This window comes from Mustela nigripes, chromosome 7 (genome assembly GCF_022355385.1).
Source record: "Mustela nigripes isolate SB6536 chromosome 7, MUSNIG.SB6536, whole genome shotgun sequence".
Lineage (NCBI taxonomy): Eukaryota > Metazoa > Chordata > Mammalia > Carnivora > Mustelidae > Mustela > Mustela nigripes.
The window spans coordinates 115,148,182-115,171,712 of NC_081563.1; the positions used below are offsets into that span (position 1 = coordinate 115,148,182).

A 23,531-nucleotide genomic window follows, 5' to 3' on the forward strand; every position below is an offset into this window, starting at 1 on the left:
ATACCGCGGGTTAGGGTGGCTGGCAGAGTTCGTCACTGGGCAGTGGTTCCAAATAAACAATTATTTTATATGGTCTTTCTATGTCATATTTTGCAACAAAATAGTTAAAAATCAAGTATACTCATTTCAAGTTTTAAAGCAAGCATCATAAGATTCAATTCTTGTAAAAACAATCGATATCCATATGTATATATGCACAAAAACCTCTGGAAGTTTGGGATTTGGGGTGTTCTTAATTTACGTATTTCTGAATTTTTGCAATTTTTTTTCTGCAGTGAACAAGAAATACTTTCATAGCTAGAAAAACACAATAAAGCTGTGTGTCTGTTTTGGGGCAACCCCTTGGAGCTCTGCCATTGTGTGGGCAGAACAGTGGACCTGGGGCACGGGGAGATGACACAGAGGCACATTCAGGACAAGCCCAAGAGTCATCCTCTGCTTGGCCTCCCCAGGGCTTAGCTGAATCCCCAAGGCCCAGCCTCCACCACAGCTTCCTGGAGACTCAGCCATCCCCCCTACCCCCACCCCCACCACCACCACCACTCTGTGCTCCAGACACTGGGATTGCAGTTCTGGCCTGGCAAACCTGAGGCAGGTCACTGTGCTCCCATCCACACCAGCCTCCTATGGCAGGCCAGAGGGAGAAGCCCTGGGCAAGGAGCAGGGTCTCATTTGGCTGGCTTTGCTACTAGCAGCACAGAACCCCATGATAACGAGCTAATGAGTGCCTTCTGTATGCTGACCACTTGTGCTAGGTGGCTTCCGTGGTTGGCTTATGAAACCATCCCAATGATCTGAAGCCATGGGTGTGATCATCTTTATAGCACAGATGGGCCAACTGAGGTCCAGGGAGCCCAGGTGACTGCGCCCAGGTGCTGGGAAGCCCAGGTGCTGGGAAGCCCAGGTGCCTGGGGCTGTCACAGCAGCTGAGGCTAGACTTGGCATGCGTAGCCCCAGGGGTTCTCCCAGGAATCCAGGAGGGTGGCTGCCCACATTCTGTGGAGGAGGACTCTGAGGCTGAGACAGGGAAGTCACCTGTCTGTGTCCCACAGCGACTATGTGGGAGGGCCAGATGCAGAGCCAGAGACACTCAGCAGCAACAGCTGGTGGACCCTCCCCCAGCTGCAAGCGTCCACAGGCATGCACCCCACCCCACCCCCACGCCATTTCCCCCGCCCCCAAGGCCACGGACTGGCTCCTAGTCAAGTTAGTAGTACTGCAGCCTTGGGAGCTTGCACAGCAGCAGTGAAAGTGCGGTGTTTCACTTGTTCCTCTCATCAAACCTGTAAGTCTTCTCCCCCTTTTAAAGCCTGGAGACTGGAGATCTGGAGAGCTGAGTGGCAAGCCAAGAGGACCCTGGGGGCCTGCCCTGCACGGGCCAGGGCAGCCAGGTGGGAAAGCTCTCCTGGCAGCACAGTCAGCTTCCCTTCCCGCCCCAGGGGCGTCAGGAGAGCAGCGGGTCTGCCTCCCAGCAGAGCCCCGCCCGCACCCCCCCACCCCCGCCGGCCAGCTACAGTGTGTGTCTTCCCAGCAGGGAAAAGGACAGTGAATGACAGAGCCAAGGGCAAAATGCCAGGGACAGCTGCTGGGGTCTCAGGGGATCTGTAACACTCCGTGGCCCCCTCAGGTAGCCCCAGTCCAAGATTAGCCCAGGCCCCTCCAATAGTCAGGTGGTCGCAATGTCGGGGAGCTCGTCACGGATACAGGGCCGCACCACTGGCAATGTAAGTGGCTGCTTCTTGGGTACCCACCTCCTGCCATGCATCGGTTAGGCTATGCAACCTGGCACGACCCTCACAAAGCCCTTTCAATGCATCATATCTGCCTCATTTTACCGAAGAGGCAATGGGGCTCAGAGAGGTGGAGTGACTTGCCCAAAGTCACACAGTCAGAGGTTCCTGGTGGCCAACTTCAACCAAGGAAGGACAGAGGAAGGGATCATCTGGGACCCTTCAGAGGGAGGGTAAGGACCTACTATGGAGAGGAGGTAGGGAGAAGGGAGGGCTTGCCTCCTGAGCTCTGACTGTCTTCGGGCATAACTTATTCATCAATCTTTTTTTTTTTTTTAAGATTTTATTTATTCACTTGAAAGCGATCACAAGTAGGCAGAGAGACAGACACAGAGAGAGAGGGGGAAGCAGGCTCCCCGCAGAGCAGAAAGCCCGACGCAGGGCTCGATCCCAGGACCCTGGGACCATGACCCAAGCCAAAGGCAGAGGCTTTAACCCACTGAGCCACCCAGGCACCCCATATTCATCAATCATTTATGATCTGCTTATGCATTCATGGACCCTCTCTACATGCCAGTGTCTTGCTGGGCACTGAGAACTCAGGCAAACCAGTCCCATTTGTGCTCTCACAGAGCTCTTGGCCGAGCAGAACAGAAAGGTAAACTGAGGGACGCCTGGGTGGCTCAGTTGGTTAAGCAGCTGCCTTCGGCTCAGGTCATGATCCCAGGGTCCTGAGATGGAGTCCTACATCAGGCTCCTTGCTCGGCAGGGAGCCTGCTTCTCCCTCTGCCTCTGCCTGCCTCTTTGTCTGCCTGTGCTCCCTCGCTCTCTCTCCCTCTGTCTCTGGCAAATAAATAAATAAAATCTTAAAAAAAAAAAAAAAGAAAGAAAGAAAGGGAAACTGAGGCAGCAATAGACCACCACTTACCAGAGTGTATTAGTATTTGCTAAGGGCATACTGTGGGCCAGACCCACAGCTGGATGCTGAGGGCAGCATGTAATGAGAAGCACAAGGCTCCTGCCCTCCTGGAGCCTAGACTCTAGTGGTTTCCAGCCCCAGCCCTCCAGGAACCCTGCCTGCATCCCCCTTCAGTCCTGAACACAATGGGAAATTTCTCCAGGGGTTCTTCAAGGTCCTACTTAGGCCTGGTTCTGGGCTGCTGAACAGGGATCCAGAAAGGGCAGGGAAACCCAACTAGTGCCTTCCCTAGGAACTAAATCAAGGCCCTGGGCAGGCCAGAGCTGTTCGGAGGGGTCTGGCCAACTGGAAAGTCAACAGGGGCCACCCATTCAGGGTGTAGCCACCAACTCCTGGGGGTGGGGGCACAACAACTCTCACCAAGTGGAAGGCCACTTGCCCAAGGCGAGCCAGGCCTCACCACACCTTTGTCCCTCTGGCTCCCTACCGACAGTCCCAGCTCAGAGGTAGCATTTTGGCGATTGGGTCCAGCGCCTCCGACATTAGGTCCATATCACAGCCTGGGAAAGGGAGAAATGGGGCAGTGGAAGGATGGCCCAAGATCACCCCAGCTTATGCACAGGCAAAATGGGAACCAGGATTGGTCGGTCCTCTCCACCAGCTCACACGCCAGGCTCACATGCATAAGGAGTGGCACGTTTACAGCCCACAGAGGGAAGCTCCTTTCCTAAGCAACCTCCAACTTGGTTTTGTTTTTGCGTTTGTGTTTCCAGATGTCACCTGAGCTGTGAAACTGATGGGCCCCTCTCAGTGTGAATGGCAGAGAGGGTACCTTGGAACTGCTCCATCTCAGCAGCCAAAAAGCTGGATGATTTATATTTTTAAGTGGAATTTTAAATGTTTGGGGTGTTTTCTTTTTCTTCCTTTTTCTTTTTTTAAGATTTTATTTATTTATTTGACAGACAGAGATTACAAGTAGGCAGAGAGGCAGTCAGAGAGAGGAGGAAGCAGGCTCCCTGCTGGGCAGAGAGCCCCATGTGGGGCTTGATCCCAGGACCCTGGGATCATGACCTGAGCTGAAGGCAGAGGCTTTAACCCACTGAGCCACCCAGGCGCCCTGGGGTATTTTCTGAGACAGAGAGTGAAAGCATGAGAGAGTGCACGTGTGGGGTGGGGGGAAGGGGAAGCAGAGGGAGAAAGAAAATCTCAAGCAGGTTCCACACCTAGCATGGAGCCCAGTGTGGGGCTCGATCTCACGACCCTGAGATCACGGTCTGAGCAGAAACCAAGAGTCAGACACTCAACCGACAGAGCCACCCAGTCACCACTAAGAGGAATTTTTAAAACTGCCAAATCCCCTTGGTTTTAAAAAAAAAAAAAAAAAAAAAAAAGAGTCAAACTAGGTAGGAAAATGAAAAAAAAAATAGTAGGAGAATAGCTAAATAAATTATTAAGACAATATTATAAAGCCATTAAGTAACTTTAAAGGAAATGTTAACACTGTGAGAAAATATTCACCATATAATGTCGGGGGAGGGGGGAGCCAGCTCTAGAGAATATTACAATTAAAATATATACTTATATGCATATGTATGATCCACATAGAAGAACATTACTGGAGAGAAATACAACAAAATAGCAATGACAGTTATCTCTGGGCAGTGAGATGACAGATGACTTTCATTTTCTCCTTTGCACCTTTTTGTAGTTTCCAAATTTTACCGTGAGTATGAATTGCTTTTATCATTAGACATAAAAGAGAAAGGCAGGGGAGGGGTTGCCCTTGCCCAGGCTCATTCCCTCCACCTCCGCCCACCCTCCACACAGAGCTGGGTAGCCTCTGGGCTCTGTCCTCACTGACCAGTCCAGCACTGACCAGAGCTGCGGGACCCTGGCCAGGCCACCGGAGCTGAGGACAGCCGGCACAGAGGTTGTGGGATTCACCGGCCATCTCTGCCTGTGGAGGAACCGGCAAGGGGACACTGCCTTGCCCGGGCCTTTCAGAAGGGTCAATGGCAGGTTGTAAATTTCCTGGCCAGGGACACTGGGATTTGATGCTCTCAGGGGCTGAGAATCAGAGCATTCATTATCTGCTGCATGAGAGAAGTCATCTTCTTTGTTCTTTGCATTTCTTTCAGAGCTGCTGAGTGCAGCAGGAAGGCTGGAGGAGCACTGACCTGTGTCACCCTCCCACCGCGGCCTTAGGCTGGCTCTCGGCTTCCCCACGTGGGACTGGAGCACCAGACCCAACGGGTCTCCCTGGGCTTCTGACCTCCAGGCTTGGGTTTCTTCTAACCTGTGGGGTGAAGCCCGGGGGTGCTGGCCTGCATCCACCCTCCCGGGTGACTGTGCTCTAGGAACTACCTCCTGTGCTGCCCCCTCCCGTCTCGCCCCATTCTCACCCAAAGGAGCTGGACTAAAGCAGAGTTTCCAGAAAGGGACCTCCCTGCTCACTGGGGCTGTGGATTTGGGCGGGTTCCAAGAATGGTGCCCTCACTTCCTTCCAGCTGAGATCCTAGCCTCCCCCTCCCTGTTCTGGAAGCTTCCGCCCTTCTCCTGGGCTATTTTAGCAATCAGGTCACCCGTTGGCTCACTCTGAGCCTGCGGTCAATTAAAACCCACAGGCCCTTTTCATAGAAATGGTGGTATCTCTTCCTCTTCCAGATGCTGCTCAAGTCAGGGTCCTCAGGGTGAAAACAGCATGAGGTGATGGCTGGGTGATCCTCCTGGAGCAGGGGGCCCTGGCTCAGGAGCTAAAGCCATGCATTGTTTCCATTGCCACTGTGGCCAGGGTCTTGCAAAGGTGGCTGACAGCATGAAGGGGGAGCTGGTCACAAGGACCTTCGGATGACCCGAATACCTACATGGCCTGTACTGTACCCTGCTGATGCTGGACAGAGAGCCCTCCCTCTGGTCCTCACAGGCTCTGGGCAGGGAGCCAGTCCCCACTTAGAGGGGAACTGCGTGACCTCCGAAGGTCATCATGTGGTTAGCAGCCAGGCTGTAAGGGACTCTGGGGTGCCCCAGCAAAGCCCAAATCCACGTCGGCTGCTCTGGCACTTCCCGAGGGCCTGGCACATGGCCACTGACCCAGGCTGCCAAATGAGTTCTTTTTTTTTTTTAAGTTTTTTTTTTTTTTTTTTTTAATTCATTTGAGAGAGTAAGAGAGAACGCATGAGCAGGGGAAGAGGCAGAGGGAGAGGGAGAAGTAGGCTCCCCGCTGAGCCAGGAGCCCCATGTGGGGCCCCAGAACCCAGAGATCATGACCTGAGTCAAAGGCAGGGGCTCAACTATCTGAGCCACCCAGGCACCCCGTGCCAACTGAGTTCTTGTGATGAAGCCTGGGGAGGCTCCATGCCCCTGGTCCTACTGACATAGCAGGTTCCCAAAACCCCACACAAGACCCAAAGCCCCAAACCCCTCTATTACAGCCACCTGTGCTCTGCTCAGAGCCTCTGAGGATGCTGATCACCTGCTCCAGCTACATGCTCCAGCTCGCCCCCTCCCACCGCTCCAGGCTGAGGAACATGGTGGGGGCCAGCTCCCATCCATCCCTCCCTCCTCCACAGGCTCTTCCTGGCCAGGCCAGAGTCAGATGCCAGACCAAGAGCCCTGGGGGAACTGGGGAAGAAAGACCGCAAACATGAAGAAGACTGCGGTTGTAGGGGGCCACGGAGAGCAGCGGGATACATGGGCCCTGCCTGCCTGAGGCTGGGAAGGGCTGGAGGCCGGCAGGGGGCTGCAGCAGGAATAACACATAAGCCATGCATGGAACTGACAATTTTCAAGTAGTCACAATAAAAAAGTGAAAAGACAGAAGTGAGGGGCGCCTGGGTGGCTCAGAGGGTTAAGCCTCTATCTTCATCTCCGGTCATGCATGGTCTCAGGGTCCTGGGATCGAGCCCACATGGGGCTCTCTGCTCAGCAGGGAGCCTGCTTCATCCTCTCTCTGCCTGCCCCTCTGCCTACTTGCGATCTCTCGCTCTGTGTCAAATAAATAAATAAGCTCTTTTTTAAAAAAGTGAAATTAATGTTAACAATGTATTTTAGTTACTCCAAATTATAAAAAATATTATCATTTCTACATATAATCTATATACAATTATTTGGACTACTGCTTTGAGAGTCAGTGTATATTTTATTTCATTTTTTAAAAAGATTTTATTTACTTATTTGAGAGAGAGAGAGCACAAGCAGGAGGAGGGGCAGGGAGAGGGAGGGGCTCAGAGTGCAGAGCCGGATGTGACATAGAGCTTGAGAGTGGGGCTTGAATCCAGGACCCTGAGATCATGACCTGAGCTGAAGTCAAGTGCTCAACTGACTGAGCCACCCAGGCACCCTGCCAGTGCATATTTTATATGGACAAGCAACATCTCAATTTGGACTGGCCACATTTCAAGAGCTCAGCAGCCCCATGTGGCCAGTGGCCACTGGCAGGGACAGCACTGCTGGGCTACAGGGTGCTGGGTAGAAGGGCAGTGGGAGATGAAGTCAGAGAGGTAGACAGGGGTCACGCTGGGTTTAATTCTGAGAGCTCTGAGAAGCCACGGGAGGGCTTGAAGCAGGGGTGCCATGTGATCCATTGCTGTCTTTCGAGGCTGACTCTGGCCACATAGAAGGCTCCAGAGTGGATGAGACTGGTGCCCAGAAAGATGCGCAGGTCAGGGCCACAGGTGGCCTGTGCCTTGGTGTGGACAGCCACAGGGAGGTTCAGGGAGAAGAGGCCACGGAGAGGCCGTGAGACAGGGAGACAGGTCTTGCCATCTGCTTTTTTTCTCTCTGCCAAAATTCTTCCCCAGTAACCTTGTCTCAACAGTTGCCTCCCTTCCAGGAAGAGATATGCATGGTTGCTGCTTAACATAAGCCTGAAGAAGCTCAACCAGAAACCTTCTGCCGGCTGCCCAGACTCCAAATGGCTGCTGCTTTCTGCATCTTATAGAATCTCTCAAGAAAAGATAAAGCTCCTAGATGCTCAGTATCATACAGTAATTAGGTGGTCTCTGGGGCTGGCCAGCTTGGATTCTAATCCCTGCTGCCCTCCAATTAGCTGTGTGACCTTGGTTTAGTTACTTGACCCCTCTGGGCTTCTGTTTCCTCATCACACATTGGCTGTGTAAATATCTCCATCCCCAGGGGCGACCAGGAGGGGATAATGGGTCTTCACCCTACAACAGAGCTTTGAGCAGTGTCCAACATGTAGGAAGCACTCATTACATGTCATCCTGTTATTATTCTTATCATTAACAGATGAGACAACTAAGGCACAGGGACAGGAGGGGACCTGTTCAACATCACATCTAACCTAAGGCAGGGCAGGAAACAGAATCTAAATGTTCTACTCTCTGGTTCTTCAGGCTGACCCACAATTGAAATCGCCGGTGATCCCTTCCTTTAGACACTTGCCATGTCCTCTCCACATGGCAGATACCATGCTGGCAGCTTGGGGGGCGTGGGGTGGGGGGACACTGAGATGGTTCAAGCCTCATCTCTACAAAATTGAGTCTTTCCCATTCGTAAAAAGCTCTTTCTCAACCAGTCTGGCCCACAGGGGAAGAAAACATTATTCAATACAGGCAGAGCCACAGGTCAACTACAGCAGAGTCAAAACAGTGCTGGCCTAAGAACTGGGGGAGCCCCTCCCTGTCCTGCCTGCCTTGCTCTGTGATGTGAGCAGAGGGCTTTACTTCTCTGATCTCAGCACCCCTGGCTGTGCACAGAGGCAATCAAATGTTAACTGAGCACCTACTCTGTAAAATCAACTTCAAGGTGAGGAAAAGGAAATAAGGAAATAACTGTCAGTCAGACTGGGATGTGGCCTCCAAGGACATGGGCCCTACAGCCCAGGTTTTCTGAAATATTCTAGACTGACCCATTCATCTCATAAGAACTATATGCACACTGGATCACACATCCTAAGTTATAAACTATAATTGGACATTATAACAAATTATGAAAGTCTGGTTCACAAGATTTCACAGACCAGTAACATTTCTAAAGAAACGCTGGGAACCTGCAAAGGATTGAACATTTGTTATTCTGCCAAGGAAGGCCCTAAAACCAAATAACAAATGGTGCTGGGAAAACCAGATATTCACATGCAAAAGAATGAAACTGGGCCCTTATGTTATCACACACAAAAATCATCTCAACATGGAGCACCTGAGTGGTTCAGTCTGCTTAGTGTCCAACCCTTGATTTCAGCTCAGGTCATGATCTCAGGGTTCTGCGGCTAAGCCCTGCATCAGGCTCCCCACTGAGCACGGAGCCTGCTTAAGATTCTCTCTCCCCCTCTCCTTCCGCCCCTCCCTCTGGCTGCTCTCTCTCTCTAAAATAAAAATAAAGATAAATCCAACTCAACATGGATTGAAGACTTAAATGTAGTCCCTGAAACTATATAATCCTAGAAGAACACATAAGAGAAAAGCTTCATAACACTGGTGTTGGCAATGATTTCCTGGATATGACACCAAAAGTACAGACAACAAAAGCAAAAATAGACAAGTGGGACTGAATTGAACTAAGAAATTTCTGCCAGACAAAAGAAACAGTCAACTGGTGGCACCTGGCTGGTTTAGTTGGTGGAGTATATGACTCTTGATCTCAGGATCATGAGTTCAAACCCCATGCTGGATATAAATCCTATTTTTAAAAAATTTTTTTAAAAAAAGAAAGAAACAATCAACAAAATTAAAGATGACTTACAGAATGAGAGAAAATATTTGCAAACCATCAATATCTAAAATACAAAAGGAACTCCTAACAACTCAATAGCAAAACAAACAAACAAAAAACCTGATTAGAAAATGGGCAAATGTAGGGGCTGCTGGGTGGCTCAGTTGGTTAAGTGTCTGCCTTCAGCTCAGGTCATGATCCAAGGGTCCTGCGATCGAGCCCTGCTTCAGGCTCCCTGCTCAGTGAAGAGCCTGTTTCTCTCTCTCCCTCTGCCACTCCCCCTGCTTGTGCTCTCTTGCTCTCTATCAAATAAGTAAATAAAATATTTTATTTAAAAAATGGGCAAAGGAGTGCCTGAGCGACTCGGTCAGTTAAGGGTCTGACTCTTGACTTCAGGTCAGGTCATGATCTTAGGGTCATGAGATCAAACCCCACGTCAGGCTTCAGGCTCAGCACAGACTCTGTTTGTCCCTCTCGTTCTGCTCCTCCCTGAACTTGTGCATGCATGCTCTCTCTCCCAAATAAGTAAATAAAATATTTTTTTTTAATGGGCAAAGGATGGGGCTCCTGGGTGGCTCAGTGGGTTGAGCCTCTGCCTTCGGCTCAGGTCATGATCTCAGGGTCCTGGGATTGAGCCCCACATCAGGCTCTCTGCTCAGCGGGGAACCTGCTTCCCCCTCTCTCTCTGCCTGCCTCTCTGCCTACTTGTGATCTCTCTCTCTCTGTCAAATAAATAAGTAAATAATCTTAAAAATAATAATAAATGGGCAAAGGATCTAAATAGACATTTCTCCAAAGAAGACATAAAAATGGCACATGAAAAGATGTTCAACGTCTCTAATCATCAGGAAAATGGCTATCAAACCACAGTGAGCTATCACCTCACACGTGTTAGATGGCTATAATCAAGAAGACAAGAGACAAACACTGGAGGACGTGGAGAAAAAAAAAACAAACCCTTGTGCACTGTTGGTGGTGCAGCTGCTAGCGAAAACAGTATGGGGGTTCTTCGAAAAAAATTAAAAATAGGAGCGCCTGGGTGGCTCAGTGCATTAAATATCTGACTCTTGATTCCAGCTCAGGTCATGATCTCAGGGTTGTAGATTGAGCCCCACATCAGGCTCTACACTGATTCTCTCTCTTCTTCTGCACTAGCCACCCCCCCCCCCCCCCAGCCACCCCCCTCTCTGGGGAAAAAAAAAAAAAAGAAAAGAAAAGAAAAAAATTAAAACTAGAACTACCATATGATCCGGCAATTCCACTTTTGATATGTATTCAAAAGAGCTGTAATCAGGATCTCAGTATCTTCCCTCCCGTGTTCATTGCAGCATTATTCACAACGGCCAAGAGACAGAAACAGCTGACATGTCCATCGATGCATGAACAGATAATGAAAATGGGATCCACCCATACAAGGGAACATAATTCGGCCATCAAAAAAGAAGGAAATCCTAACACATGCTACAACACAGATGAATCTCGAGGACATAACGCTGAGTGAGTTTAGCCAGTCACAGAAGGACACATACTGCACCATCCCACTTCCAGGAGGTTCTCAGGGACAGGGGACAAGAGGAATGGAAGCTGTTGGTCAAGGGTAAGAGTTTCAGTTGCACGGGATGAGTAAGTATTAGAGATCAGCTGTACAGCGTCGTGCAAGTAGTTAGCAATACTGTACCACACACTTAAAAATGCCCCGAGAGGAAAGGGCTCATGTTACATGCTTTTTACCACAGTAAAAAAAAAAAAAAAACAAATAAACAACAAAGTATCTCCCGGAAAGGACACTAAAACCCCAAAGAACAGGAAGGTCATCGTCTCAGAATAAAGAATAGTCCTTCAAATTAAATAGCTTTTAAATAACCAGAATGTATGTGTGTGTGTCTTGATCTCTTCTCTCTTTCTGCTCAAACTGACCGGTCAACAATTTCTCGTCACACTAGGCCTTCTGGTTGGAAACCCCGGAAAGGAAGCCAGGGACTCTGACCACTACCTTTCCCTCCCCCTTTTCTCCCAGGTCCACAGCACTCTGCACACACAGGTGCGGAAAGCTGCTTCTCCTGCTCACGCAGGCCTGGCTCTGCTGTCTGCTCACTGGGCTGTGGGCTCCGGAGGGCAGAGTGCCACCTGCTCTCTGTACCCCTCATCTACCCAGAACTGGCCCCGGGGAGGAGCCCATAAATGCTGTTGGTGGGAAATGGATTCTGATTGACATTGAGAGGCGAAGCTGGCGTCAGGCCTGGGAGACCACGAAAGGACCAGAGAAGGGGAAGAGTGGAAGGCAGCAGGGATCAGGGGCTGAAAGGGAGTGTCCAGAAAAGAAGTTGGTGGCCCCAACACCCCTCCGTAGCAAAGAGTCCCACCTCACAGCCTAGGAGGAAGGTGGGGAAAGGAAGTGGGGAAGGGAAGTGGGGCGGGGGTGGGAAGGAGCCCTGCAGAGAGGTCCTCCTGACTGGACCCAGGGCTAGGACAAAGGGCAGGAAGAGGCTGAAGTGGGCCTTCAGAACCACCGACAGGTGGGAGTCCCACAGCCCCTCCTGGGACGGTCCCGCTGCCCCTCCTGCTCCCCTCAACACTGGCCCGAGATGCCTCAGCCCCACCAGCCAACCACAGGGAGAGCAAAGGGCGGAAGTGGCCTGGGCTTCAGACCTCGCTGCCGGAGATGGGCTCAACGGCCATGCGCCCCCCACACCGGAGGAGCCCGGGGCCACAACAGGTCCCATGGGCCCAGAGGCCCAGGTGGGGCTCCAGGGGACACAGGAAGGCCAGGGAGACTCAGACAGCCACTTTAAAAACACACTGTGATCTTTCTGCTCACTCTTTCCCTCAGTCACCCACCCCTGCTTAAAACCCCTCAGGGTCACCTTGTGCTTGTAAGATAAAGACAGAGGCGTGCTGGGCCGTCTGCAGGCTCCCCTCCTCACTCTGCTCCCATCTGTGCCTCTTGCCCTGGCCATTTGGCTCCATTTGCGGGAATACATTTCTTTGTGAAATTTTTCATATTTGCAGGGGTGCATCTGCTTTTGCTCACTGTGGCACCCCCAACAGGAAGCGGAGAGCCTGGTCACCTTAGTCACATAGGGCTGTTTGTTGGTGGAATGAATGAAGTATTCATTCCAAGAGGGAGGGAGTGGAGGCAGCAAAGGGTTTGGAGATCAGACAGGCTGGGAAGCAAAGGTAGCCGAGACGCACCAGCTATGTGACCTTGGGCAGGTCACTGCCTGCAGGCCTTTGCCAGCTCGGCTCAGCATAGATGGGTCTAAGATACCCACCTCTTCAGTGTCAAGCAGGAGCCATGCTGTCCAATAAGACTGATTCCTTTACACTTCTTTTTTTTTTAATCCAGCCTTTTCATTTTAGGAACAGGACACTTCAGGCAAGTGATCTACCCAGTCTCATTTAAGTTTAAATAAACCAAAAAGGGAGCACAAACTGGTGCAAACTTTTTTTTGGAAAAAGGTTTAGATGTAACTTGCCTACATCTAAAATGCTTGTGTCCACCAATCCTGCACTGTGTGCTTCTAGGAATTTATCCTATAGAAAATACGTTGTACGTGAGTTTATTTGTTTGGGACTCAGGAAAAAAAACCTCAGTTTTATTTGTTTGGTATGTTGTTATAATAAGAAAGAGCAAGTCAGAACACATGGGAGTATTTTTAGAACCAACCACCAGGAGGCACCTTTGGGTCAGGGGCTCCGTCGGATTAGCCCACAGTGCCCGGACTTCAGTGATAAACACCCATGACAATTCCCAGACCTTCTCAAAAGACAGGCCAGCCCCGCTTCATCTTAGCCCCGAAGCTTTTGTTACTGACAGTATCTACATGACAATATCTACGCGTCCTCTCTGTCCTTCCTCACAAACAATGCCCCTTACCCCAAAGAAACAAACAGAAATTCTTACTCTTCTACCTGTATAGTATATTGTTCTGCTGGGATGAATTCTGTCCAAGTCTCCGTCTCTCAAAACTCCTTGGTCAGGGGACGCCTGGCTAGTTCAGTCGGTAGAGCACATGACTCTTGATCTCAGGGCTGTGAGTTCAAGTCCCACACTGGGCATAGAGCTTACTTCAAAAGGAAACAAAACAAAACAAAAAACTCCTTGGTCAGAATTCACTCCATAAGAATTTGGAACTTGACTTGCACAAGGTCTTTCATGGGATATTGTGGCAAACAGATGCTATAAATCTGATTTCTACAAATAGGTGGCGAAAGCATGGCCCTGCACGACGGCCCAGAGGGGAGAGAGAACCTGGGGCCCACAGTAGCCTAAATAAAGCATTGACCTCAGACTCCAGGTGCATCCTCAACCCTCGAACCTCTTCTGCTGCCTCCCCTGTGCCCTGCTTCTTCGCCCATTTTCATGTCCGTAAATGCAATCTTTCTTTCCAGTCCTGTGTGAACTTGCCTTCTATCCTTCTCCCTGGTGGGGAGAGCATCTGTGCATTTTCTGTCTGCCTCGGGTGAGGGGGCCCTCCCAGGGGGTAACAGTTCCCATCACCCAGCCCCTAACGGCATACATCATTATGTCTCTACCCCAGGGAGTGCGAGGCAAGGATTCCTCACTTCCCTCAGAAGCACCGAGATAAGAGGTTCCTTCCCACCCCTGCACCCTCTGCAGCAGAACACCCCCACCCCCATCCCCCACCCTGCCCCCCGCAGAGCCCTGGTGCCCTGGGCTCAGAGATGAGCTAGGTGACAGTGGCACCAGTGACAGGAGTAGGGATGCCTCCTCATAGAACCCAATCTCCCACAAGATACTCCTTCTGAGTTTCTAGAGAGGCTCTGGGTTTTCCTCCCACCGCTCCCTCTCCCCCCTGCAAAGGCTCCATGTGCTTCCTGCAGTGCCTTCCCTTTCAGTTTGGGCCAGACTGTTTGGAAGAGGACATCCACTATATTCGCTTTTTCGACTGCACTGGACATCAAGATTCTTGGGCTCTGGCGGTGTCTCTCTCTGGGCCCTAGCTCCCAGTCTTGAGAACCCCATGCCCCTCTTAGCTCAGGCATGTTCCATTCTTCCCTGCCCTCTATTCAGCAGCATTTTCCCCATGCTATATTCCTTTTAAGAAGGAAAAAAGAAGGGCGCCTGGGTGGCTCAGTGGGTTAAAGCCTCTGCTTTCAGCTAAGGTCCTGATCCCAGGGTCCTGGGATCGACCCCCACATGGGGCTCTTAGCTTAGCAGGGAGCCTGCTTCCTCCTCTCTCTCTCTGCCTGCTTTTCTGCCTACTTGTAATCTCTGTCAAATAAATAAATAAAATCTTAAAAAAAAAAAAAAGGAAAAAAGAATAAAGAATCGTTCTTATTCCTGGCCTCTAGGCTGTTTATAATAACAGTTCATGAGGAATTGGGCTCAGAGCTGAAAACACCCCATTTGGGAAGGGGTGAGACCTAGAGGAGAGGGAGGCAGAGAGGAAAGAGGCAGTGACAGCCTCTTTCCTGGTCTTCTGCCTCCCTCTTTCCTCACCCCTCATAGAGGCATGACAGGAAGGTCTTTTGACAAAAAAAAAAAAAAAAAATCCTTCTAGCCTTTCCATCTTCCAGGCGCAGTACTTGGTGTAGTAAGCAAGGCCCCAGGGGATCTAGCACACCTGCTCATTCATTCATTCATTCATCAAACTGTATCCAGCACCAAATCCTGGGCTGGGAAGAGAAACAGCGAAAGAGGGAACACGTTAAGTATATTGTTGGACCTGATGTCAAGTGACATAAAGAGCCATGGGAATGAGGAGATGTGGAGGCCTCCTGGGGGAAAGGAACACTAGAGATGAGGCCTGCCTAAGGAGGAGGAGGTAGCCTGGGTGGCCACAGGACACCAGGGCAGCTGACGGAGTGATGGAGAGGCTGGCAGGACCGGAAGCAAGAGGAGAAGCGGAAGCGGAAGCTGGATTGTGCGGGATTGCCAGGCAGATAGAGAAACCAAGGCACAGAACTAGGTGTGCTGCACATGGACCTAAAGCTAGTTAGATACCCAACCCACCCAACCCTCTATTCAAACAGGTCTGAGTCACCTGATGTGGGTCCTTTGTCCACCCCCCGGCTTTCCAATTTGAAGGATGTTACTTACATATTCTCCTATCTACCTTATCAGTCGGTGCCTGAGCAAGAAAACCTCACCCATGACCACGGATCCAGCAACCACATACCAAGTACCTCGCAGGTTTGGGGCCTTCTACGATGCTGGGGAGGGGTGTGATAGGAGTGGCTCTGGGCACCCCACAGCCCCAGTTTATCAGCTCCCACAGAGGGACAGAAACCACCAGCTCAGGATGTGGCAGGTGTGAATGAAGAGGAAGTGCACGAACTACAGATCTGCAGCCGGGCTCCTTCCCGAGGCCCATTGGGTCGGTCTCTCTCCAGGTGCCGGTGCAGTTGTGGCGGAGAGTGGTTTGGAAATGAGTGCACATCAGCCCCACATTCCCAAGAGAAGCTCAGGAAAGTGAGGGGAAGCTGAGAGCCAGACCCTGAGGCTCAGAAGCATGGGGAAGAGCCCTGCCTCCCCACCTCCCTGCCTCCCCACCTCCCCAACTCCCACTGCAGAGACTGTCAAAGCATCCATCCAACAATAATGGGTGTCAGCTGTGGGGTGCCGGGCACTAGGATTACAGGAACTCAGGGTCTAGCTGGGAGACAGACGCTTACAGCAGTGAGTGCAGTGCAGCTGATCAGATGAAGTCCCATCAAGGTGCTGCAGGTGGGGGCGAAGGAGACAGCCACCTCTATCCAGGGACAGAGTCCAGCGTAATGCGACGGGTGTGACACCAACAAGAACAGACACCCTCAGCAGCAAGCGCTGTCACTGGCTGGCTCACTGTGGGTGCCAAGCACACACACCTGGCTTCATGTATGCCTCTAACAGCCCCAGAGTAGGAATTGCTCCCATTTGTTTATTATTTTTTTTAAAGTAAGCTTTATGCCCAAGGTGGGGCTTGAATTCATGACCCTGAGATCAAGAGTCACGTACTCCACTGACTGAGCCAGCCAAGGGCCCTGGAATTGCTTCCATTTTAGAGCTGGGAAAATTGAGGCACATAGAAAGGAGCAACTTGCCCATGGGGCCCCAGGCAGTGAGGGCAGGTATGGAAGGAGGAAGCTGGCACGCTGGTTCCAGAGATGTTCCCCCCAAGTACAGCCCCACTGACCAGGACTTCCAGGAAACTGAAGTGTTTCAACTTGCGAGCTTGTTCCATTTTGTTTCCAGCATCACTAGCCGCCCTTGCTACTTCCAGCCGCTCTCAGCTGGCAAGGCGGCGCCTCTTTTCAGGGGTATGCCACCAAGACCAGGGGGAGGGGGCAGGCCTGACTCAGCCTGCAGACAAGCCTGGGAGGAGAAGACCTTGACCCAGATGCTCCTCAGCAACTAGATTTTCTAGGCTCTCCAGAGGCTGCCCCCTCCCCTCCACCCCCTACTGCCTGCAGCCGGCTGCAAATTGCTTCCAAATGTTGATAATTACAGCAGGCCCGATCTAATCAACACCTGAGAGGGAGGAACCAGGGGCTCCTCCTTCTAGAGGGTCCCAGAGCACTTGGCATCTTAGCTCCCCTGAGCCTTTAGGACGGAGGCTGGATGTGGGTCATGGACCCTGTTCTCTGAGGCTGGGGCTTCGTGACTTGCCCAAGGTCATGCAGACATTTCAGGCAAACGGGATGGTTAGAACTCAGCTTCCACTTACCAGCAGTGCCTTTCCCTTCCTGAGTTGAACAAGCCTTGAAGGAAGAGCGGAAGACCCACGGGAAGGGACTCTAGTAGCTAGTGTCTGGCCCTCTGCAAAGCTCTGGGCCTTGGGAGGGTGATTTCAAAAGGAAAATGCTGGCACTAGCAGGGATCTCAACAACACCTAGTTTAAACCCTTTCTGGTACAGATGGGGTAACGAGGCACAGAAAGAAGGCGTAGTTTGCCCAAGATCACACAGGAAGTTAGATACAAATCCTGGATTCTCCCCATCCCATCCTCTGTGGCACCCAGCAGGAGGGGCTCTTCCTCCAAATTCACCTTCACAGGTCTTCCCTCCCAGAGGGAGTGAGGTTAAGGAATGGCTTTAGGGCTAGGCAGACAGGTTTGAAGCCTCACTTCCCCACTCAATTACTGTGTGTTGTTCAGCAAATGAATTCCCCTCTCTGAGCCTGTTTCCTCATCTGTAAAATGGGGGTGGGGTGGGTGGGAATAACAACAGCTTCTTAATGTTGTACTGGATGGAATGTTCTACCTGGGCCCCTGGCAATCCTTCCTGGTGCCTAGTAGGTGGTCAGACATTCCACAGATTCCCTTCCCCCTCTTCCTCATTTTCCCAAGCTCAGAGACACACATCTTCTGCCCAGACTCTGAGGCAGGCTTGAAAATCCTCCCACGCTGGCCATGAGCACAGGGCTTCTCTCTGGAATGGTTTCTCTGACCTCGGGGAGATGACAGAGCCTGTCAGGGAATTCTCTAAGGAGAAAGCTCCCAAGGGCTGGTGCGTGGATGTGAAGGCAGAATCCCTCCTCGCTCTGTCTCTTTGGTTTCCTGAGAGTTCAGCCCCCTCTCTCCTGTACCCTCAAGAACCTCCTGGCTGTAGAGGCCTGCTGGGCAGAGGGGCTCTCAAGGAGCAGCCCTCCTCTCCCCCGCCCCCAACCCCCTCCACCCCCACCCCACCGCCCACAGACACAAGGCTGCTGAGAGCGGCAAGGGAGCGAGGCAGGCACTGGAGCTGAAAGCTGCTGACGGCAGGCCTCTGAGGAGGAGCACGATGGGGAGGAGCGGGGGAAGGAAAAGAAAAAGAAAGGAGGAGGAGGAGAGAGGCCTGGTGGGTCCTGCTGCTTCCCCCACGGCCCACAGTGGATGGGCTAAGAAAAGCTCTGGGGTAGAAAAACCGCCAAAGATGCACAGTTGCCCTCCCCACCGAGCGGGAGGGCCCTTCCTTCCCAGGAGCCAGCTGCCCCAGGCAGATTAGTATTGGGCTCCGGAAAAGCAGGCCCCACACACCAGTCTGCGGGAGGCTGCCCGCTGAGTCAGCCTCTCTACCTGTCAGGAAATCATTCATAAAAAATGACACCTTCCCAGCGCCCAGCTCCTGGCCTCACCCCAACCTCTGTCCTAAAGCCAGCTACACAACGACACTGCCTCCTGCCTCCTCCCTCCTGCCTCCCTCCTACCCACTTTACACTTTCCTCCTGGGTCAAAGACGAATGAGACCAACATGAAATAAGGCCAGCTCAGCCTTGGTAAATCGGTATTTACCGGTTGCTTGCCCTGGGGACAATAGTAGAGTCAAGAACAGCAACAACTTCACTCAATTATGAACAAACATCAGTGACATGGCTTCCAAAAGATTTTCACTGTCACAGCCACGCCGGTGGAGGACACTTCTTTATCTTCAGTTTATGTATGGATAGCTAGAGGCTGCCAGGATACCTCGGCAGACACAGATCCTGAGCCAATCCTCCCACAAAGGAAAACTGAGGTCCACAGTGAGGACTTGCCCCGGGTCACACATGCGCTCAGACGTTAAGCCCATGTTTCTCAAATGGAGATGATATTCATGTTCTTCTTACTTCCCATCACTCAAACCCCAATGTACCCTTACTTGGGACATAAAATGCAGGTTGCTTTTCTGAAGAACTGAATTCCTTATCACAGCCCCGTGTGCCTGGGCCCTGCTAACTTCTGCCCTCATCACACTCCCTCTTGCTCTCCTTCTCCAGCCACCCTGGCCTCCTCATTTTTCAAACACACCAACCATGCCTCAGGACCTTTGCACAGGCCACCCCCTTCTGTCTACCATAAGTTACTTACCAGGCTTCCTAACATCCTCCAGGACTAGGTTCCTTGTCACCTCCTCAAAGGGACCTTCCCTGACCACCATAAGAAGCCTCCCCCCCAACATACACACACAGATTATTCTCTATCCTTGCATGAACATAGTTCTTAACCCATTTTATGATAACATTTTCTTTACCTATTTACTGTCTGTCTCCACATGCAGAGTCAGCCTATAGGGTTGGTTTTGCTCACCACGGTGTCCCTATGCCTGATGCAAAGCAGACCCTTGGAAAATATTGTATGAACAACTAAATAACTTACTGTATATGGTCCGAATCCCTCAGGCTGACACTCAAGTCCCTCTATCCATCTGACCATGTCACCAAGTTGACCAGTCAAATGAATATGTCCATTTCATTCACTGTTATTTTTTTTTTTTTTTTTTTTTTTTTTTTTTTTTTAAAGATTTTATTTATTTATTTGACAGACAGAGATCACAAGTAGGCAGAGAAGCAGGCAGAGAGAGATGAGGAAGCAGGCTCCCCGCTGAGCAGAGAGCCCGATGCGGGGCTCGATCCCATGACCCTGGGATCATGACCTGAGCCGAAGGCAGAGGCTTTAACCCACTGAGCCACCCAGGCGCCCCCACTGTTATTTTTTTTTAAACTTTTTTTTTTTAAGTTTATTTAAGTACTCTCTATACCCAACATGGGGCTCCAACTCACAAACCAAAGATCAAGAGTCATACACTCTGGGGTGCTTGGGGGGGCTCAGTTGTTGTCTCCCTTGGCTCAGGTCCTGGGATTGAGCCCTGCATCAGGCTCCCTGCTCTCAGGGGAGCCTGCTTCTCCCTCTCCTACTCCCTCTGCTTGTGTTGCTTCTCTTGCTGTCTCTCTCTGTCAAATAAATAAATACACACACACACACACACACACACACACATAATAAATAAAATCTTTAAAAAGAAAAAAAAAAGAGCCACAAACTCTTCCAACTGAGCCAGCCAGGCACCCCTCACCCCCATTGTTATTATTTAACATTCAGGAGAGAAGCTCAAAAGAGCACTGGAGGGTGGGGGAGGAGCCAGGAGTTTGGAGCCCAGGTCCAGGGCTGCTCTGCCCCACCCACTCAGGCAAGCACTGGACAGCAGGGTCTGTCTGTGAACGATGGTATGTTGGAGTGTTCTGTAAGACACTCTGCGAACTGCCATTATTCTAGTCTCTGTGGCCCCAAGAGTGGCAGAGAGTCATCAAACACCCACAGCTTTATGAGAAGGTTTTTGAGCTGTGTCTGCATCAACCTTCTGATCAACCTCTAATCCACCAGGACTCAGACCTACGTTAGAAGCCAAAGCAAATAGTCAAATGATAGGATCAAGGGTTCTGAACATTATATGGACAGGAGAATCACCCGAATCACCCAGGGAGCTTGTTAAAAATGCAAATGCCAGGGCACCTAGGTGGCTCAGTCATTAGGCGTCTGCCTTAGTTGTCTGCCTTCGGCTCCGATCATGATCCCAGGGTTCTGGGATCAAGCCCCTCATCCGGCTCCCTTCTCAGCTGGGAGCCTGCTTCTCTCTCTCCCACTCCCCCTGCTTGTGTTCCCTCTCTGGCTATGTCTCTGTCAAATAAATTAAATCTTAAAAAAAAAAAAAAAAAACGCGGGGCGCCTGGGTGGCTAAGTGGGTTAAGCCTCTGACTTTGGCTCAGAGGGTCATGATCTCAGGGTCCTGGGATGGAACCCCACATCAGGCTCTGCTCAGCGGAAAGCCTGCTTCCCCCTGTCTGCCTTTCTGCCTACTTGTGATCCCTCTCTGTCAAATAAAAAATAAGTAAATAAAATCTTAAAAAAAAAAAAAAAAAAACAAGAAAAATGCGTATGCCCGGGGGTGGGGGCAGCCTGGGTGGCTCAGGTGGTTAAGCATCTGCCTTCCTCTCAGGTCATGATCCTGGGATCCTCAGATGGAGTTCTGCATCCAGCTCCATGCTCAGCAGGGAGTCTGCTTTTCCCTCTGACCCTCCCCTTTGCTTGTGATCTCTCTCTCTCTCTCTCTCAAAAAAAAAAAAAAAAAAAAAAAAAATCTTCTTTAAAAAAACGCAGGGGCACCTGGGTGGCTCAGTCATTAAGCTCAATCATTAAGTCATTAAGCTTTTGGCTCGGGTCTTGATCCCAGGGTCCTAGGATCAAGCCCTACATCAGGCTCCCTGCTTAGCACGAAGCCTGCTTCTCCCTCTCTCTCCCTGCTTGTGTTCCCTCTTGCCATGTCTCTCTCTCTCTCTGTCAAATAAATAAATAAATAAAATCTTAAAAAAAAAACATGCAGATGCCCCAATCCCTCTCCATCCCACCCCATGCCAATTTCACAAGTCGGGGCTGGGGCGAGGCAAATGCCCAAGGGGATTCTGATGCACAAGGGAGGCTCTCAGTGTTCCAAACCCTGGCGGTGCCCTGGAACCATGAGGGGCTTCTGAAAACACTGCTGCCAGCCTGTCTGCTGCCAGAGATCTGACTTCAGTGCTGGGAACCTGCCATGCGTGTTCTCAAACATTCCTTGGAGGATTCTGTGGTGCAGCCAGGGTTAAGAACCACTGCCTAGATGCTTGTTTTCCAGATTATTCCAGTTGGCCCAAGTCAGAGGACATGGATCATCTCATGGGAGATGGATGTCCAGGGTCAACGTCACCCAACTGCTATGCCCAGCACTTTTGGTAACACCAAACATTTCCTACGGGTTGTGCTGGACACATCCTCTGCCCTGAGGCCTTCACGCCCACATGAGCTAGGAGACAGCTGGGATAAGGGCCAGACCAGAGGGCAGGGCACAGACGCTCCTGTCACTCTCCTGCCTAACACCTGGCTGTGACTCCCTTCAGGACCAAGTTCTAAGGCAGGCCTTGTAGGATCTCTTCCCAGCCCAACATTAACCCTGGGTTTCTGGCATCTTAAACTGTGGCTAGTTGTCCACAAGGGTCAGACCCCTTCTCACCTCCCTACGCTGTTGCCCTCAGCAGTACCATCACCTCACCTTGCTGGCCTGCCTGGCTCCTGATGGTGCCTCTCCCCAGTCTGAGTCAGACCTGCCCTGTCAGGGCTTCTAGGGCGTGCCCCACATGCTTCCTCAGGCAAGCATCTGTGACACAGCCCTGGGGTCACTGTCCATAAAAGCAAAGCTGGGCATTCCCAGCAACCCACCCAGGCACACAGGGCCCTGGGAGAGCAGAGGGTAAGCAGGAGCAAGATGGGGTTTCAGGCTACTTTGGCCAGGTTCTTAGAGAACAGAGAGCCTCAGCCAGGCAGTCAGAGAAGAGTCTACTCTGTACCAACCCAAAACTAGAAGGTTGCCATAAGAATGGAAATCTGTGGTGCCTGGGTGGCTCAGTGGGTTAAGCCACTGCCTTCGGCTCAGGTCATGATCTCAGGGTCCTGGGATCGAGTCCCGCATCGGGCTCTGTGCTCAGCAGGGAGCCTGCTTCCTCCTCTCTCTCTGCCTGCCTCTCTGCCTGCTTGTGATCTCTCTCTGTCAAATAAATAAATAAAATCTTTAAAAAAAATAAAAAAAGAATGGAAATCTGTAAATTGACAGGCTAGGAATTACCAATTACTTTACCACTTGGTTAGAATCTGGACTCTGTACCAGCTGTGGACCATTGGACAAGCTATTTAACCTCTCTGAACCAATGGAGATCATTATAGCTCTAAGTCAGGGTTGCTTAAAAGCTGTAAAAGAAGCCTACATATATAAGGCACTTAAGGCAGTGCTTGGCAAAAAGAACCACCCAGTAAATGTAGGCAATTATTATTATTACTCATGGAACACCCGTGTAGAAAAGGCCTTTAGAGATCTAAATGAACTCCTACATTTTATAGTTGGAACTAAGGCAGGAAGGAGGAAGGTCCCACTGGAGCTGTGTCCAGCCCTCCCAAACCCAGAGCAGGACCCACTGGAAGAGTGGTGAGAGCTGGTGGGGGCTGCTGGGAATCACCTGATGGGCTGGCAGGATCCCAGCCCAGACTTTCCAATGACTTGGAGCCCGTCAGCGTCCCAACATCTTGGCTCTGTTTCCAGCAAAATCGTCGAGCGTATTTTAGGATCAGCAAAAACCCACAATGCCTTTGGCTGAGCACTTTTCCTCTTCTTGTTGAAGCCCAGGGGTATTTTCGAGGAAATTGAGTCCATCTGTTTCTGATTCATTTGTACTTAACTCATCACCAAGCTGTTTTGTAAGAGCCCTTTGATGTGAAAGCCGCCTTATCCCATAAGCCTCTGTAAGCCTTTATTTAGTCAACAGTAGGTAAACGGTCTCTCTCTCTGAAGAAGCCAGAGGCAGCTTCTTGATCTCCCTCAACACACAGGCCAGGAGAAGGGTAAGTGTGGCCCTGGGACTCCTCCTCCTTGGGCTCCTGACTCTGGTCCAGCCTGCAGTGAGGCCTCCCCAACCATCCACCGCCTCTGCTCTGGGGCCAGTGATCCCC

The 23,531-nt window shown here is 51.0% G+C and overlaps 2 protein-coding genes across 2 annotated transcripts in view; both read right to left on the reverse strand.

Annotated features, from left to right (window-relative positions):
* The window catches only part of LOC132022427 (uncharacterized protein C20orf203), a 28,051-nt gene extending 24,554 nt beyond the window's left edge, over positions 1-3,497 (reverse strand). Inside the window, 2 exon segments of the mRNA XM_059407683.1 lie at positions 3,137-3,209; positions 3,482-3,497. Coding sequence (XP_059263666.1) covers positions 3,137-3,209; positions 3,482-3,497 — 89 coding nt within the window.
* A 9,736-nt stretch (positions 3,498-13,233) lies between these two features.
* Positions 13,234-23,531, reverse strand: part of COMMD7 (COMM domain containing 7) — a 42,058-nt gene continuing 31,760 nt past the window's right edge. Inside the window, exon 9 of the mRNA XM_059406782.1 lies at positions 13,234-13,389. Within this exon, the coding sequence (XP_059262765.1) occupies positions 13,319-13,389 (71 nt within the window). The 3' untranslated portion in view covers positions 13,234-13,318. The remainder of the gene's footprint in view (positions 13,390-23,531) is intronic.